The 16,699-nt window shown below is 38.5% G+C and overlaps 2 protein-coding genes across 2 annotated transcripts; both read right to left on the minus strand.

Moving 5' to 3' along the window:
* Positions 1–553: 553 nt before the first annotated feature.
* LOC143891058 (uncharacterized) lies at positions 554–1,366 on the minus strand. Its single transcript, XM_077395710.1, has one exon. The coding sequence runs from the start codon at positions 1,364–1,366 to the stop codon at positions 554–556; it is 813 nt and encodes a 270-aa protein (XP_077251825.1).
* Positions 1,367–10,291: 8,925 nt separating this feature from the next.
* Positions 10,292–10,830, minus strand: LOC143891059 (uncharacterized). Its single transcript, XM_077395711.1, has 2 exons — positions 10,618–10,830; positions 10,292–10,513 (listed from the first exon to the last, which is right to left on the minus strand). Exons 1-2 carry the CDS (start codon positions 10,828–10,830, stop codon positions 10,292–10,294), a joined length of 435 nt encoding a protein of 144 aa, XP_077251826.1.
* Positions 10,831–16,699: the final 5,869 nt, after the last annotated feature.

Here is a 16,699-nt window from a genome sequence, read left to right on the forward strand (position 1 = left end):
TTTGTAATGGAACAGAACTCGAACCAGCCTGATTTCTAGGTGGAATTAAGAGATGAATCTCTGAACCGTCTTCGACGCTTGTGCTAGTTTCCTTGTCCGAGGATGGGGTTAACGACTCTCTTGTTAATCTCCCGGGTTCTGCTCCCTCACTATAATGAACACGGCTTGGAATTTCCTCCTCCGGTTCTCCTGCTTCTAGGATCATCTCTGAATTTTCGGGTCTAACTTCCCTTGATTCTTGGTTTAAAGGACTTTCCTCAGCTAGCTCCGTCCCTAGAGATTGGTCTGATTCTGAAGGTGCCAGAGACTGTTCTCCTTCCTCATGGGCGCCTGATGGCTCTATTCGGGTGAACTGAATTTGTCTTTGCATATCTTCCTTGAAGGCTATCCTTGCTGATATTTCATCTGCAAAAAATTCTGTTTGGTTCATCAAATCCTCCTCTTCATTAAATCTTGTCTCTTCCAATCCTGTAACCATTTGATCAGTATTCTCTTTGTCCTGCGTGGTTCTGGTGTCCTCTGGATCTCTTCGATCGGAGAATGATTTTGTTACCTAGGCCTTCGTAGACTTCCCCACCCTGCCAGAGTTCTGCTTTTCACCTTGATCTGGGGCCGAGACATCTGCTACCCTGACCCTTCCTTCCATTGAGAGATCCTTAAGAGGATTAATTGATTCGTGTTCTTTTTTTGATCTGCATTCTAGTTCATAATGCCCAAATTTGAGACAGTGATCACAGTATTTTGGGATTTTTTCATAGGTCACCTTCTGCCATCTTCCTCCACCGCCCGGGGTGCCAAGCCAAAATTTTTCGTGGAGCTTCTCCCTAATATTGATCTCTATGCAGATTTTTGCAAATTCTGTTCGAGTGCCCTGGATGGTGGGAGCATCAATTTTCAACATTCTCCCAAGCAGCCCTCCTACTGAGGCTAGGTAATCTTCATTGAATAAGTACAGGGGAAGGCCTGGAAGCGTTACCCACACAGGGGCAATAGGCGGTTCAATACCTGGCTTGAAGTCCGGTGACCACCTCAAGAACCTGAGGAGGTAGCCCTGTATCTTCATGTTATCTGAGAGCCAGACCGAGAGGAAATCTCGTTCCGTGCCAAATCTGATCAATAAATGCCTTTGATCCAGGATTGTAACAACTGGTTCCACAGAAATATGGAATTTTTGTTTGATCGATTCCTTGACCACATATAGGGGAGGGCGCCCATAAGAACATTTGGCAACTAAAGCTAGTTTGAAAGGAGCAGACCCCTTTCTGACTTCTTCTTCACTGAGAAATAGGGCAGGAATACCAGAGGCAGTTTTGGATGGCTTTAACAACCCCAGCGAAGATTTCGGCAAGATTAGGTTCCTAGCCATTGCGTCGGCATAGCTGCGTCCCAGAGAGGGTGGTTGAGGCGTAGGTTTTGATGCAATAACAGGGGGAGGAGGTACCAGGTAGGTGGCGCCTGCAAATCTGGTCGGAGAGACACCAAGGGATTCTTGAGTAGGGAGACTCCTCAGCAGAAACCATCGGGACTCACTGAATCATACCAGCACACGAGGACAGATTCTCGGAGGGTTCCTGTGGAAGTAATTGATACTTCCACACCCCTTGCTATTAGACTATTCTCTGAATGGACTTCTCCTTCCCTAAGAAATGCGAAGATGGAGAAAACCCTAGGATTGTATATAACTAGAGGAGCTCCTCTATGGTGTCAATGGGGGGCATAGTTAGCAAAATGTAATAAAGCAAACAAACAGGAGGGCGGTATTGCTTCAAAAAAGTATAGTAAAAAATTGTTAAATAAACAGAATTTAAAAAAAAATGTTCAATGAATAGAATGTATTTAATATGTTTTGGCTTTTAAGTATAACTGATTATAAACGGGTATACGTTGTATGTGTCGCCGATTATGTTTATTTAGCGACGACTGTATATAAGCCATTGCCGAATATAAATCTTTAGCAACGGTGACCTCCACACTGTTGCTATAGATACTGAATAATTCATTTAGTGAAATGATATTACCGCAACTATAATTTAATAATTGCACAAACCCAGCTTGTCTTTTCTTTTTTAATCAGCTTGTTAGAGCCTTTTGGGAACTGAAATAACCATTGACAGCTCTTTAAATACTAAATGACCAGATGAGTTCGTGAAAATATCAAAACAAGATTGTGCTGATATCATTTCCCTTCTTTAATACAGTTTTCTGTTCCATGTAAAAAAAAATACAATTTTCTGTTGATTATATTGGCGACGGATAATGTTTGTTGTTGACATAATTCGCACTGGGGACGGTTACATTAAGTCGTCGCTGTATGCATTTTTAGTACATCGCCAAACATTCACGCCTAAATCATTTTTGTGGCACAATCAGATTAATCCGTCGCTATAGGTCATTTAGTGGGAGGGTTACATAAATCCGTAATTCGTCACTGCAAACTTCCGCATTCTCAAACAAATCATCTAAAGAAAATATCTACTTACTCCCTTCCATCAACTTCACCGACTGTCATTTTCATTTAACATAAATCTCACATTTCACTCTTCAAGTAGAGTTAATAGCACATGATGTAAATAGCATTTCATAAAATACTGACACTTCAGATTTTTGTTACCAATCCCTCCAATTCAAGTCATTCATTATTATTTTTTCCAAGAAAATTCTTTTTACTGAAAAACATCATTGCTTCAAATGAAATGACAAATTATCATAGCTCAACAAGAAGGATACCAAGATCGACATGAAGATCTCAAATTTTATTTTCCTAAAAATACTTATAAAAATGCCATATATTACATTTCATTACGATCTCTTTACCAATATCTTGTAACTCTAAACACAGGAGAATTGAGACACACTAGATAAGGAAAATAAAGGACTTGATCAAATGATTCAAAAATACTAGAGAAGGCAAACAAATGACTCAAATGATCCAAAAATACTAGACCTATGAGCAAATTGATGGCGAAGAAACAGATTTCAAGCTCACTGAGGTTATCCTGCATGAGTGGACTTGATGTCTCTAATGTTCGAAGAGCTTTATCATCTTCTAACTCAACTTCTTGTTTGCCTGGCTCTTCCTTAACTTTTGGTTGTTTATTCTTAGTGGTTTGTCTTTTTCCACAGTAGTAGGAGTGGTGGTTTTCCCTCAATAGTAGGAGGGCTATCATCCTCTCACCCAACTTCTTATTTTTCTGGCTCTTCTTCATCTTACCAATATCTTGTAATTCTAAAGCCAATAATTATCTCCAACCTCGTTAATCATTTTCAGCTACGATATAGTTGAAAACTATATCCAAACATCATCTAAAACAAATAACTAATACTTGAACAAATCTAAATGGCTCTAATAATTCAACTTAAATCGAACATTTATAATTTAGAATTATAAATCCAGGTTCATTGTAATCAAGTTGAGTAAAAGTCATCTTTCCTTTATCACCCATTCCATGAACAAATCATGACATTATGGGATCTTTATTTTTGTTCCAACCAAGATGCTCCCTTGTTTCAAGCTCCCTCACTCCACCATCAATTGTGAAATAGAAATTATTTCTCCCATCAGTAATCCCATCTAGTCCACCAATCATCTTGTCAACTCAAAACTATAACTTCACGGCAAAATGAAACTTGGGTCCGAATAAAATCAAACGGAGAACAATTGCCTTACCCACTTCTTACTAATTCACATGAAATATTATCAGTCTCATCAATCTCTCTTCCTCTGCCCTCTGACAAATAGTCCACCTCGCACCTTCTTCCTTTGCTTCCTTTCTGCACATCAAGAAGGAACAAAAATTCAAGAAAGAATAAAATTTTTGTACAAAAAATAAATAAATAGATCTAAGGAAGCCATTAAAAAATTAGATCTAGGGGAAAACATGATAAAACAGCCGATACTAAAACACCTTTTTATAGACAAAAAGGTACTTCGGATTAATAGAAGACTCAAAGACCAACATATTTCATAGGAAATAAGATTACCTTTTGCAGTAGCTCAGTGATTTTGGATCATGAGATGATTGTTGACGGACTTGTTTCTCCAATTCAATAAAGTAAGAAAGGGATGCAATGGAAGAAGGCTTTGGATGAATAAGCAGGGTTTTGAGATCCTTATAAAGAAACTCGGGGGTCAGTATGGGTGTGTGACATTATCAAATCTACGGTGAGGATTTGCGCAGCCTTGCTAAAAAGGCAAGTCTACCTCCATAAAGTGGGCGTGCATGTACACTTGATGGGCATCCACCCTTGATATTTGATCCAACAGCAGCCTCTTAAAAAGTTGAAAAAGTGGGCTGCTTTTGGATCAAATATCAATGGTGGATTCCCCACAAGTGTACATGAAAGCCAACTCATCCTATAAATTCTCAGGATACAAATAGTGCTGGCAGTTAAATCCGCGAAAATGGGGATCTGCTCCGCGCCCCTTGGGGCGGGGATTTCTCGATTTAAGTGGCGACAGGGATGGGGACTGGAATTAAAAAAAAATTCTGAAGTGGGGTTGGGAATGGCTCTCGCCCCGCCCCATAATCCAGTCTACAAAATTAACATAAATGTCCATATATAATCAATATTACGAAAATACCTCCATAAAGTGTTATATTTTAGTTTGGAACTTTAGAACATTCTTATTTAATAATTGTTTGGTTAGATTAAAAAAAGTAGAAATTCTAATTATAGCAGGGCGGGGATGGGACGGAGAATGTTTCCCTATAGTGTGCGAGGCAGGGACGAGGATTAGATTTTCCTCACAAGGTGGGGACGGGGTGCCCTGCCATCTTGAAGTGGGGATGTGGAATTTCCCTTGAGGTGAAGATGGCCTATGGGAATGCAACATCCAGCCCGTTGCCACCCATAGATGTAGATCCAAACCTATTGGTTCCGTGGAATAGACCCCACTTAGAAGTCTCCAATTCCCAAAAAGGCAATCAGAGACTACAAATAGACGTCAAATAACATATATAAGCTATCAGTACATATTTAAAATGTGTATCCAATTTGATGATTAGAATAACGGGTGTCATCGGATCCTCCTATGTCTTGCTCATGATCCGTTCAGATCACTTATCGATTGGATCCTTCTTGGAGAGTTTCGGATCATACTTATTGGGGGTCATGATCTATTTCGAATTCTAATATGTCATAGCATAGTTAGCAAAATGTAATATGGAAAATAAATGGGAGGGCGGTATTGCTTCAAAAAAGTGTAGTAAAAGACTGTTAAATAAACCAAAATTAAAAATAAATAAATATGTTTAACGAATAGAATGCATTTAATACATTTTGGTTTTTACTATAACTTATTATAAAACAGGTATATGTGTATATGCTAGTAAGAACCCCATGCGATCCACATGAGCTACAAAGAGGTGTGAATCTAATAAAAGGAAGAAAAAAGTCAAATTAAATAAATTGGAAAGTGATATATCCACCCCTTTTGATTACTTGGGACACCCAAGGCCAGTGTACGTGGCAAACTAGCCCATTGAATCCTTCTGACGTGAAGTACACCAGCCCGTCTGCAGTCATTGATACACTGTTGCTGGGTGTCCCAAGTAATGAAAAGTAGCGGATAAATCAATTCCCAATAAAATTTCTCATTTTATCTGCACTCAATCAAAGTTCTAGGACAGTAGAAGAGACTAGTGGTAGCCCACCATATAAACGGATCGATCATTTGCCACATGTTGCTTGGCCTAAAAGATTTATTCCCTCCATATAAAAGAACAACCTTGAGGGGCCATTTGGATACGCAGATTTTAGAATCCGGGATTTCTTCAAAATTGTAGCTAAGAGATAAGAGAAGAACCGGACCAGCCGTCGTTTTTGACTTCTCGCCCTTCTTCCTATCACCAAGAGACCAGGTTTTAGAAATCTTATGATGCAGGAGAGATTTTTTAAACCTGAATTTCTCTCTTAAAATCCAAGAAACGCTGTGACGACAGTATGCAACAGCTTGATCATGAACCATCTTTTACACTGTTTTCAAACTAAAAACCTGGATTCTAAAATCTGCATATCCAAACGACTCCTTAATTTCGATGAGACCTAACCTTATTCAAAAATGAATCTCACTAAAACTAATGAAATGAAAGCTCCATGCGAAGGAAACCAAAGCTAAAACTAAAACATCACATATTTATGTTTCAATGATTGAAATCCTTCAAATATTTCAACTCGTGCAAATTAAGACTTCCTGGCACAAATCGACAAATATCTAAATATTTGTTTCCAATGTTGAACAAATGAAGGGATGAGCGGGACAACAACGAAGGGCGGGTGTGGAGAAAATTAATACTGTTCCTTGCGATTATTATAGATTATAGATTACACTTTGAAACATAGGTAGATCCAGATATATTTTTCTCATATTTCAACAACCAATGTTTCAGTGTTAGTTTTGACACCGGAACAATGATAATTTGCCTTCGAGTGTTGCTTTTGGCATGCAAACATCAAAAGTTAGAAGTCTAATAAAGTAAAGGAGCGGTGGGCATCACAAATTATATATTATACTCACTGCATTTCCACCCGTTTCCACTATAATTTTCGTTCTCAAGCCTTAGAATTGTTCGCATCCTCTTTCAAGGGCTTCTTCGGAAGCAGGGTTCAAGAACCTGAAAAAATAACACAAAAGATGAGAGGTAGAGAGAGGGAAAGTGAGAAAAGCTGTGTGCTTGATCTCTGGCACCTGTTCTCTGTTATTTAGTTATAGTTGAAGAAACACTCATAGGTTCTTATTGTTGCTTCTCCAAGCAACCTGGGCAGATGGTTCAGTGTAGGCGGTGATGGAGGGAGAGACGATGAATGGGTTTTCATCATTGGGTAATTAGGGTTGGGAGGGAATATTGCTTTGGCTTTTGTTTCTTTGCATTTTGTAAATGAATCAAAGTGATATCCTGTAAAGTTATGATCTTTTTTCTGTGGGGAGAGAAATGATGAAACGGTGAGGTATAATCACCTCATTTTCTTTGTTTGCATTTCTTTTCTTTTTGTTTCTTTCTTGGAGTGGGTCCACTTGGTCATTAAGTGGGATGTATTTGCATAGAAAAGCAAGAAAGGGTTGTTAAGATGGGTTAAGAGAACTTGAAAGGCTTTGAGAAGAGTAGAGAGGAGAAAATATAGGGCAAGAAGTGGGGTTTTCTCTTGGGGGTCTAGGAGGCTTTTGTGGTGAAGCAAAAGCAAGGATCTCTACTTGGTTACTCAAACTGTTGAGAAGAGTAAAGAGGAGGAGAAAGTCTAGGGCACGAAGAGGGTTTTCTCTTGGGGCTATTGTGGGACACAGTTTTTCCCCCCCTTTTGCTCTCGGTAGCACGGGATCACCACATCGGGTCTTTTGTTTTGGGAGGTATTTGTTTGTCTGCGTTTCTTGTGAACTCGGGATCAGGGTCCGGACTTCACAAGAAAGAGAATTTCAGAGTCGCCACCTACGTTAGGGCCTAGGACCCGTGTCTGCTCTTCCAATGAAACAGGGATAGAGATCCGATGTAACGACCCAGTTTTGGGACAAATTTTTTAGACATAATTTTTTTTTAAAAAAAAATTTCCAAAATCCCAAAATCATAATTGCTCCCCCAAAAGGAAAAACAAGCTGACTCTCAACTATAAAATGCTAAGTACATTTCTTTTTAAATTCACAAACTACGAACACAAAAATCCATAAGTCTCCTAACATAAGTTGAAACTAATCCACTAAATAAAACAAACGAAGGCAAATTGCCTGACAAGGATAACTAGTCAAACTAAGAAGGCCCCCTGACCGAACACACTTCCCTTGATCCCTTTAAGCACTCTTATTTTATGTTCAACTCATCATGTCAACCTACAAAAACTGTAATAACAAAGTTAGAATAAGCTGAACAAGATCCCAGAGTGGCTTGCATAATAAGAGCCACAAAATGAGAGTTGCATTATAAAAATATTTCTTATGATTAAAGGGTTATTATAAGCAAACAACTATTCGTTAAACTAAAGGTAGAAATAGACCTGATTCGGATATTATAGTCAAAGCAGAAGATTGAGTTCACAGCTGAATAATAGGCACAAGGTAAATATGTGTGCATGTCAAATATGGTTTTGAGTTAAAGTGCAATAGGCAATTCAATGTCTAAGTTCTGATCAAAGTCAAAGATTTTCAGAATTCAAATGCTATGGTCAAAGCCATATGCTGTTCAGAGTTCAATTACACTTCAGAATCATCGGCATGGCCAGAAGACATGTTATTAATTATCTACCGACAGTCGAGGGTGTCAGAAGACATGTTATTGCTTATCCACCGACAGTCCAGAAGTTCCAGTGTACTACGCCCACGGTGGGTCCAGAGTTGCCAAATGTTTTACACCCATATGGCAGGGTCCAGAAATCATCCAAGCCTCCACAGAAGTGTTCAGAAGGTATCAAGGATTCATGTTCAAATAATTTTAATTACTCAAATGGTTCCAATGATTCAAAGTTCTAAACAGTAGTTTCGAAGGTTCAAAATTCAGAACATATATTCATAACGGTTATTTCAAAGATTCAGGGTTCAGACCAGTTATTCCAAAGGTTCAGAGTTCAGAACATTTATTTCAGAGGTTTAGAGGTCAGAATAGTTATTCCAAGTCAGAGTTCAGAACAGTTATTTCAGAGGTTCAGAAGTCAGAATAGTTATTCCAAGGTTCAGAGTTCAGAACAGTTATTTCAGAGGGTCAGAGGTCAGAACAGTTATTCCAAATGTTCAGAGTTCAGAACAGTTATTTTAGAGGTTTAGAGGTCAGAACAGTTATTCCAAGGTTCAGAGTTCAGAACAGTTATTTCAGAGGTTCAGAGGTCAGAACAGTTATTCCAAAGGTTCAGAGTTCAGAACAGTTATTTCAGAGGTTCAGATACTTCTAAATATTTAAATAGTTCTAAAGATTCAAAATTCAAAACGATGGTTCCAAAGGTCTAAAGTCCAGACAGATATTCAAAGGTTCTAAAGTAGCAGTGGGTGAAACAAAATGGCATGCTAGACTTAAAGCAAATTTTGAGGTTCAAACGCATCAATACAGGTTTCCAAAGTCAATACTGATTCAAATGAGAAAGGTTTATAATACCCAAAGTAATACGTTATTACGTACCTCAATGACGAAAACTTTTTCTTTTTCTTTAACACTTTAGTTTCCTGCAATTAAGAATATGGATATTCTCCATGAGTTTCATTATTAATTTCTCTCCTATCGGACATATATGTCCTCATATTGACATAAGACACCATTTGGTGTCTCTTCGGAAACGAATCGGTAAACCATCCTAGGGTTCTTTTAGTATATTTGAGATTTTCATCATTGTAAAGTTTCCAAACCTTATTGAAACTATTTTTAACAGAAAGATGACATTTTTTTCATATCCGTAGAGTACAAGAACGTCGAAAACGGATAAGAAACGAATAAGTTATGAATTTCTGAAGTTTTGGAAAAATTGTCACGCCGGTCGTCCGAAATTGACGGACGTCCGGTATTACGGACGTCCGAGAACTACGGACGTCCGAGGTTCTAATGTCGCCAAAAATGGTAATTACGGACGTCCGCCATTTTCTAGACATCCGCCCCACGGCGAACCTAGATTCCTCCGAAACGTGATTTTTCACCGTTTTCGCACTAAAACGGCCATAACTCCTTCGTTTGACATCCGATTCACACGTGATTGGATCCGTTGGACTCGTATCGACGAGAGGAATCCTTCTAATCCAATTCCACGCTTGAAAATCCTCAAATAACAAGATTTCTATAGATACAAACAAATTGATCTTGAGTTCGTTGGGAGGTTCAACACGAAACGAATCCCAAGGACTCCAAGATCTACCATTGAGTTTGCCATAGACTAAAACCAAGGCTCTAATCACACCTCTTTTCACATCAAATCCCCAGTTTAGGGTTCTTTTCTTTCGATTAATCATTAAAGATTAATAATCTTACCTTGGTTTGCGATCTCTTTTCTTGAATCGCGCTCTTTCTTTTTTTTCTCCACGAAGATCTCTTCTTAAGGCTGCAAAGATGGTTTAGGGTTTCTTAATCTCTCATAAGATGTATTTATAGGCTTTATTAGGAAGCCCTAATCTGAGTCAACTTCAAACGGACGAAAATGCCCCTCTTTAAAAGAGCTGGATGAAAATTTAAAAGGGGGGTATTTTGGGTATTTACATTCTATCCACCTTACAAAAAATTTCCTCCTCGAAATTTACTTATCGCGTACCTGAATTCTCAATTAGGAACAGATATTTTGATCTCAATTTCTCTTCCAGCTCCCCGGTGGCTTCACGTTCTGAGTGGTTCTGCTACTGAACTTTCACATATGGAATAGTCCTTCGCCTGAGAACCTGGTCCTTACAATCCACAATACGGACAGGTTGTTCTTCAAATGACAAATCTTCTCTCAGATTCAGAGGTTCCAATTCAATCACATGATTTGGATCTGATATGTACTTTCGTAACATAGACACATGGAACACATTATGCACTCCAGACAATGATGGAGATAAAGCCAATCGATAAGCCACCTTTCCAATCTTTTATAATATTTCATATGGTCCCACAAATCTTGGGCTGAGCCTCTAACCCCAAACTGCATCACTCCCTTGGTGGGTGACACTTTCAGAAGTACCTTATCTCCGATCTGAAATTCCAATTCTCTTTGTCTGACATCTGCATAGCTCTTTTGCCGGCTCTGTGCTGTGCGAAGATGCTCTCTAATCAAATGGATTTTGTCCACTGCTTGCTTAACCAAATCCGGGCCTAAGAGTTTTCTTTCACCCACATTATCCCAGCATATGGGTGATCTACATCTCCTTCCATAAAGGGCCTCAAAAGGTGCCATCTTAATACTGGCCTAATAATTATTATTGTAGGAGAATTCAATCAAGAGAAGATGGTCATCCCAAGATCCTTTCAAATCCATAACACAAGCTCTGAGCATATCTTCTAAAATTTGAATAGTTCTTTTAGATTGTCCATCTGTCTGAGGATGGAAGGCTGTACTGAATTTAAGGGAAGATCTCATTGCCGAATGCAAGCTATTCCAAAACTGAGATACAAAACGAGTGTCTCTATCTGATACAATGGTTTTAGGCACACCATGATACGTAACTATCTGATCAACATACAATCTGGCCAACTTTTCAGGTGTCAAGCCAGTTCTAATGGATATGAAATGAGCTGTCTTAGTCAATCTATCCACAATTACCCATGCGAAATCACTCCTTGAAGGAGTACGAGGGAGTCCATCGTAATCTCCTCCCACTTCCATTCTAGGATGGGAAGTGGTTGTAATGTTCCGGGTGGTCTCAGATGTTCTGCCTTAATCACCTGACAAGTCAGGCACTGAGATACATACTGAGCTATTTCTCTTTTCATGTTATTTCACCAGAAATTTCCTTGCAAGTCCTTATACATTTTAGTACCTCCAGGGTGTACAAAGTAATGTGAACTGTGCGCTTCCTTCAAAATTTTATTTTTCAAAACAGAGTCATTCGGAATACAAATGCAGGTCCCTCTTCTAACTTATTTCTGATTTTATAAAGTTCAGGGTCAGATTCCTGAGCTATTCTGATTATTTCTTGCAATGTGGGCCGTACTTGGAGTGCTGCCATTAGTACCCCAAAGTTTGGACCATGAATTTCTATTTTTGATCTTCGGAGGTCTTCTAAAATATACTTCTGAAAAGTGACCAAAGTTGCCAAATTCACGGACGACTTCCGACTTAGAGCATCAGCTACCACGTTAGCCTTTCCAGGGTCATAGCTTATGGTTAAGTCGTTGTCCTTCAATAGCTCTAGTCAACGCCTCTGTCTCATGTTCAATTCTTTCCGAGTAAAGATATACTTCAGACTCTTATGATCAGTGAAGATTTCACAAGGTTCTCCATACAGATAATGCCTCCAAATTTTCAAGGCAAACACAACCACTGCCAATTCCAAATCATGAGTCGGATAATTCTCTTCATAAGGTTTCAACTGACGTGAAGCATACGCAATCACTTTGCCATTCTGCATTAGCACACATCCTAAGCCTTTCTTCGTGGCATTACCGTAAATCACAAATCCCATTCCGCCAACAGGCAAAGCTAGGATGGGAGCAGAAACTAGCCTCTTTTTCAATTCCTGAAAGCTCTTTTCACAATCTTCAGACCAAACAAATTTTGTCCCTTTCCGTGTCAAACGGGTCAAAGGGGCAGCCAAACGTGAAAACTCCTGAACGAAACGGCAATAGTATCCCGCCAATCCCAGAAAACTACGAATTTCAGGAACATTATTCGGCCTATTCCATAATATTACTTCCTCAATCTTCTTTGGGTCCATTGAGACACCGTCTTTAGAGACCACATGACCCAAAAAGGAGATTGAGTCAAGCCAAAATTCACATTTCTTCAGTTTTCCATAAAGCTTCTCCTTTCTTAAGGTTTCTAAGACAACTCTCAAATGATGCTCGTGGTCAGACTGACTTTTAGAATATATCAGAATGTCGTCAATGAACACAACCACAAACTTGTCTAATGATGGTCTGAATATCCTGTTCATCAGATCCATAAAAGTTGCTGGGCCATTGGTTAATCCAAAAGGCATAACGAGAAACTCATAATGGCCATACCGAGTACGAAAGGCCGTTTTTCGAATGTCTTCTAATTTGATTCTCAACTGATGATATCCCGATCGAAGATCGATCTTGGAGAACACACATGCTCCTTGCAACTGATCGAACAAATCATCCATCCGCGGAAGCGGATATTTACTCTTTATGGTAACCTTGTTCAATTCCCTGTAATCTATACATAATCTCATACTCCCATCTTTCTTCTTAACGAACAACACTGGTGCTCCCCATGGTGAAACACTGGATCACACAAAACATTTCTCTAACAGTTCTTCTAACAGATTTTTTAATTCTTTCATTTCCAAAGGTGCCATATGATACGGGGCCTTAGAAATAGGCGCCGTTCCAGGAACTAAATCAATAGTAAATTCAACTTCTCTATTCGGAGGTAGACCTGGAAGGTCTTCAGGAAACTGTGGGACCCGATCCCGCGAGAGAGGTGGGGTGCGCAAGGCGCTACACTCTCTCTTGGTCTCTCGTACCCACGCGAATAGCGTGTGCTTTTTATTATTGATTTTAATTATCCAACCAAGCAGGCAGTAACCAAGCCATAGTGTGCAAACAAACGTGCAACCCAGTACCCATAAGGGTAGGGGTAAGCCGCCAAGCCTAGCGAGGTGTGATTTAATTCGTCTTTTTCGTGAAATTGGGATCACTAAGGCAATCCGAATTCCACGCAAAAGAGAGTGACAGAGTCGCCACCTGGATGAGGAATCTAGGACTCATAATTGACCAGAAATCTAGACTCGTTACCTGGTTACGAGAATGGAAGGTATGGGGAGTTACCACCACATGCACCATTCCTGCCCGATAATCGGTCTTCAATTTCAAAAGTTAACTCTTTTGAATTTCTTTTAAACGGCTCATTTAACTCTATATTAATGTACGAACTACATGACATGCATCCTAAAATCTAATTTCAGTGTAATTCCTAAATGTGTATTTTGATTTTTTTAATTTGTTTGAATTCAATCTAAGTGAAAATTCTCCTAAAATGCTAATTTGAGGGAAATCCTACATATTTTAATTAAGAATTTATAAGAAAACTAATATACAAAATCCCACCACTTATGTGTAGGGTCGACTCACGATTGGTATGCCATCAAGCATCCAAGCTGCCTACGTACCCAAGCCTCACTGGAATCAGAGTCGACGTAGTTCGGTGCACCTGAACTAAGCTACTTATGCCTAACTCATCTAAGACACCGATCTAGACTGGATTGACTGTTTCAACAGTTTAAGACAAATTATTTAGTTCAAGTTGAAGATTTTATTATCCTAGGACTTCATCTAAGATGCTATATGATCCTATCTAAATGCAAGTTTTCCCCTTAGACTAATGCAGGTTAACCTACATCCTAGGTAACTAGGCTTGTCTTATGGGAAAAAAGGGGTAACTAGTGTAACTAGATCTATGACTCAATTGCTAATAATAGCAATTGGTCGTGATGAGGCTGAACTCCCTAACTCTAAGACACCCTAAAACCTAGAATACAACATGACACAAGTGTTCCTAAATGGCGTTCTAATGGTTCTTATGATGGAAACCGCGATCCAACGGTTCCGAAGACAGGAGGTGAGTTAGGTCAATTTGTTGAACTTGATGACTTTCGGTTTCAAGGATTTTTTATTCCTAAATATCTAAGAAATACCAAAGGCTCTATAGTTCACAAGTTTCGGCCTCGAATCGCAACCATGGAAGGGAATCGTGCTCTCAACCCTTGTATAATTTTAGCACGTAAGTTATAGTATCTTATTGCCTGGCATATTTCTCAGGATTTCCGTGGACAGTGGACGTCGGAGCCAATAACATACTATAATTTACGTACTCCAATTATGCTGGATCGATCGCAATTAGCATACGATTCTGGTTACGATCTCGGCATCTAAATTATCCTAGCATGGCCATTTTACAAAGGAAATCTAAAAGTCCTAAGATTTCCGCTTCAGCGGCTTGAGGAATGAATACGTGACAGGAAATTAAAGTTCCCTGAAAGTTTTCACAATGATTTTGGTTAATCTCAATTTTTAATAGATTTTATCAATTTCAGATCCCATGAATGATTTTACAAATGAACTCATTGTAAAAAAACTCGAAATAAATTGATATTTCTACAGTAACAAGATCTGAATAAATATAGTCTACTGTGAAAATTTTATGAATTTTAGATACGATTTACTATCAATTTCAGATTTTTAAAGATTCAGATCAGATTATGAATTTACACAGTATTCCGTAGGAAACAAATTCCAAATCAACTCAAAATTTTACAGTAACATGATATTTGTAATATAAGACTACTGTAAAATTTTTGAGAATTTTAATTATGATTTGATATTAATTAAAAACCTCACAAAATCTGGTTGTTTCAAAAAAGAATATCAAACGATATACCAAATAGAATCCTAAAATCATTAAAAATTCATGGCAGAATATATCAGCATCATATTATTTTACTACAAAATTCCATTAATTTTAGAACTTATTTGGTATATTTTCCATTTTTCTTCTTAAAAAAGATGTCTTCTAAGAGTTTTCTATTTTTTAAACATGATTTTTGAGAAAATTATGACTTTGATAGATGTCCTTTAACATTGCTCTTATATGATGAACATAAGAAAATTATAATATTCCAAGAAACAGATTATCCTAAGGTAGCTATTTTTTCCAATTTCCTAATATTCCGATCATTATTTCAAATTAAATTTCAAACTTCATTCAAATTCTAGAAATCCTTAGATCCAACGTTTGATCCAATCTGATAGTTCTTTTAGTCCCATTAAATAGATCATTGCATTAAATTTTGAAACGAATCGGACTTTGAAACACTCATGTAAACCCGATTTTGAGCCAACCCATATATTATTGAATTAAATAAGCGTAAATACTAAAACCATACAAAAATACGTAAAAAAAATACGGAATAATTCTAGGAAAGTCTGAGAAGAGTGCACCTACATTTGGTATCGATCCGAGCCTAATGTGAAAGCACAAGAGTCCGAGGATGATGATTTGATGCCGAAATTCCGAGATTGAATCCAAAAGCTTCTCCCAATGTTTGTGAAAAATAACCTTTCCTTTCCCAAATGTGAATCAAAGGATGATCAAGCTTCAGTGGAGAGAGAGAGAGGGTTGTTGAGAGAGATATATGAGATGAGAAAGAGAGTGTTGTTGAGAGAGGGAGAGAGAGTGCTGTTGAGAGATAGAGAGAGCGCTGTTGAGAGATGGAGGGAGATGGGAGAAAGAGTGCTGTTGAGAGAAAAACGTGAGATGGGAGAGAGATAGAGAGAGCGCTGTTGAGAGATGGAGGGAGATGGGAGAAAGAGTGTTGTTGAGAGAAAAACGTGAGATGGGAGAGAGATAGAGAGAGAGCTGTTGAGAGAAAAACGTAAGATGGGAGAGAGATAGAGAGATACGAGAGCTTGAGAGCTTGTTCAGAGATGGAATAGAGACGAGAGCTCCTGTTTGGAGAGAGACGAGAGCTGCTGTTATGAGAGGAGAGATGAGAGCTGCCGTTTGGAAGGGAAGATGAGAGCTGCCGTTTGGAGTCCAGACGAGCGCTGCTGTTATGGTTTTTCTTTTTTTATAATGGGGAGAGAGAATTCCCAATATCAATTCAAGAAAGTGGGTTTAAAAATTGCCGAACATATGAGGGAGAATAGCTTGCTTTCTAAAAAAATTGTACAAGATTTCCACCAAAGATATTACCAAATTTGTTAGTATCCAAAATTACCAAAAATCTAACAAATTCCAGCCAAGTCAATCGGCCCAAAAATAATCAAGAATACCCTTTTAGGAAGTGACAGCAGCATAGGATAGATGAAAGAAAGCAACTTGCCGTTCTTACATAAGGTTACCAATGAAAAACCGTGTGGGACTACCATAAAAGGAAATTGCTAAATTGAATCTCATTATTCTTAGAAGAAATTACAAATTTCTTATGGCTCCTTTCTTTCAACGAAGCTGCTTTAGCACTCTTTTCTTTTCATCTTTAAAAGTGTTGCATGAGTCACCATGGGATGATCCAAACCATCCATTATTGGGCCTTCACGCAAGGTGATCTCAATCATCCATTTTACGAGCCACTAAGAGAGTA

This window comes from Tasmannia lanceolata, unplaced genomic scaffold (genome assembly GCF_043159265.1).
Source record: "Tasmannia lanceolata isolate RefF3 unplaced genomic scaffold, GAP_Taslan_0.1 ptg000013l, whole genome shotgun sequence".
NCBI lineage: Eukaryota > Viridiplantae > Streptophyta > Magnoliopsida > Canellales > Winteraceae > Tasmannia > Tasmannia lanceolata.

Coding starts and splice junctions, on each gene's coding strand:
- LOC143891058 (XM_077395710.1), bottom strand. CDS start 1,366: ATGGCTAGGAACCTAATCTTGCCGAAATCTTCGCTGGGGTTGTTAAAG.
- LOC143891059 (XM_077395711.1), bottom strand. CDS start 10,830: ATGGCACCTTTTGAGGCCCTTTATGGAAGGAGATGTAGATCACCCATA. Junction 10,514..10,617: donor AATTTCAGATCGGAGATAAG/GTACTTCTGAAA, acceptor AAGATTGGAAAG/GTGGCTTATCGATTGGCTTT.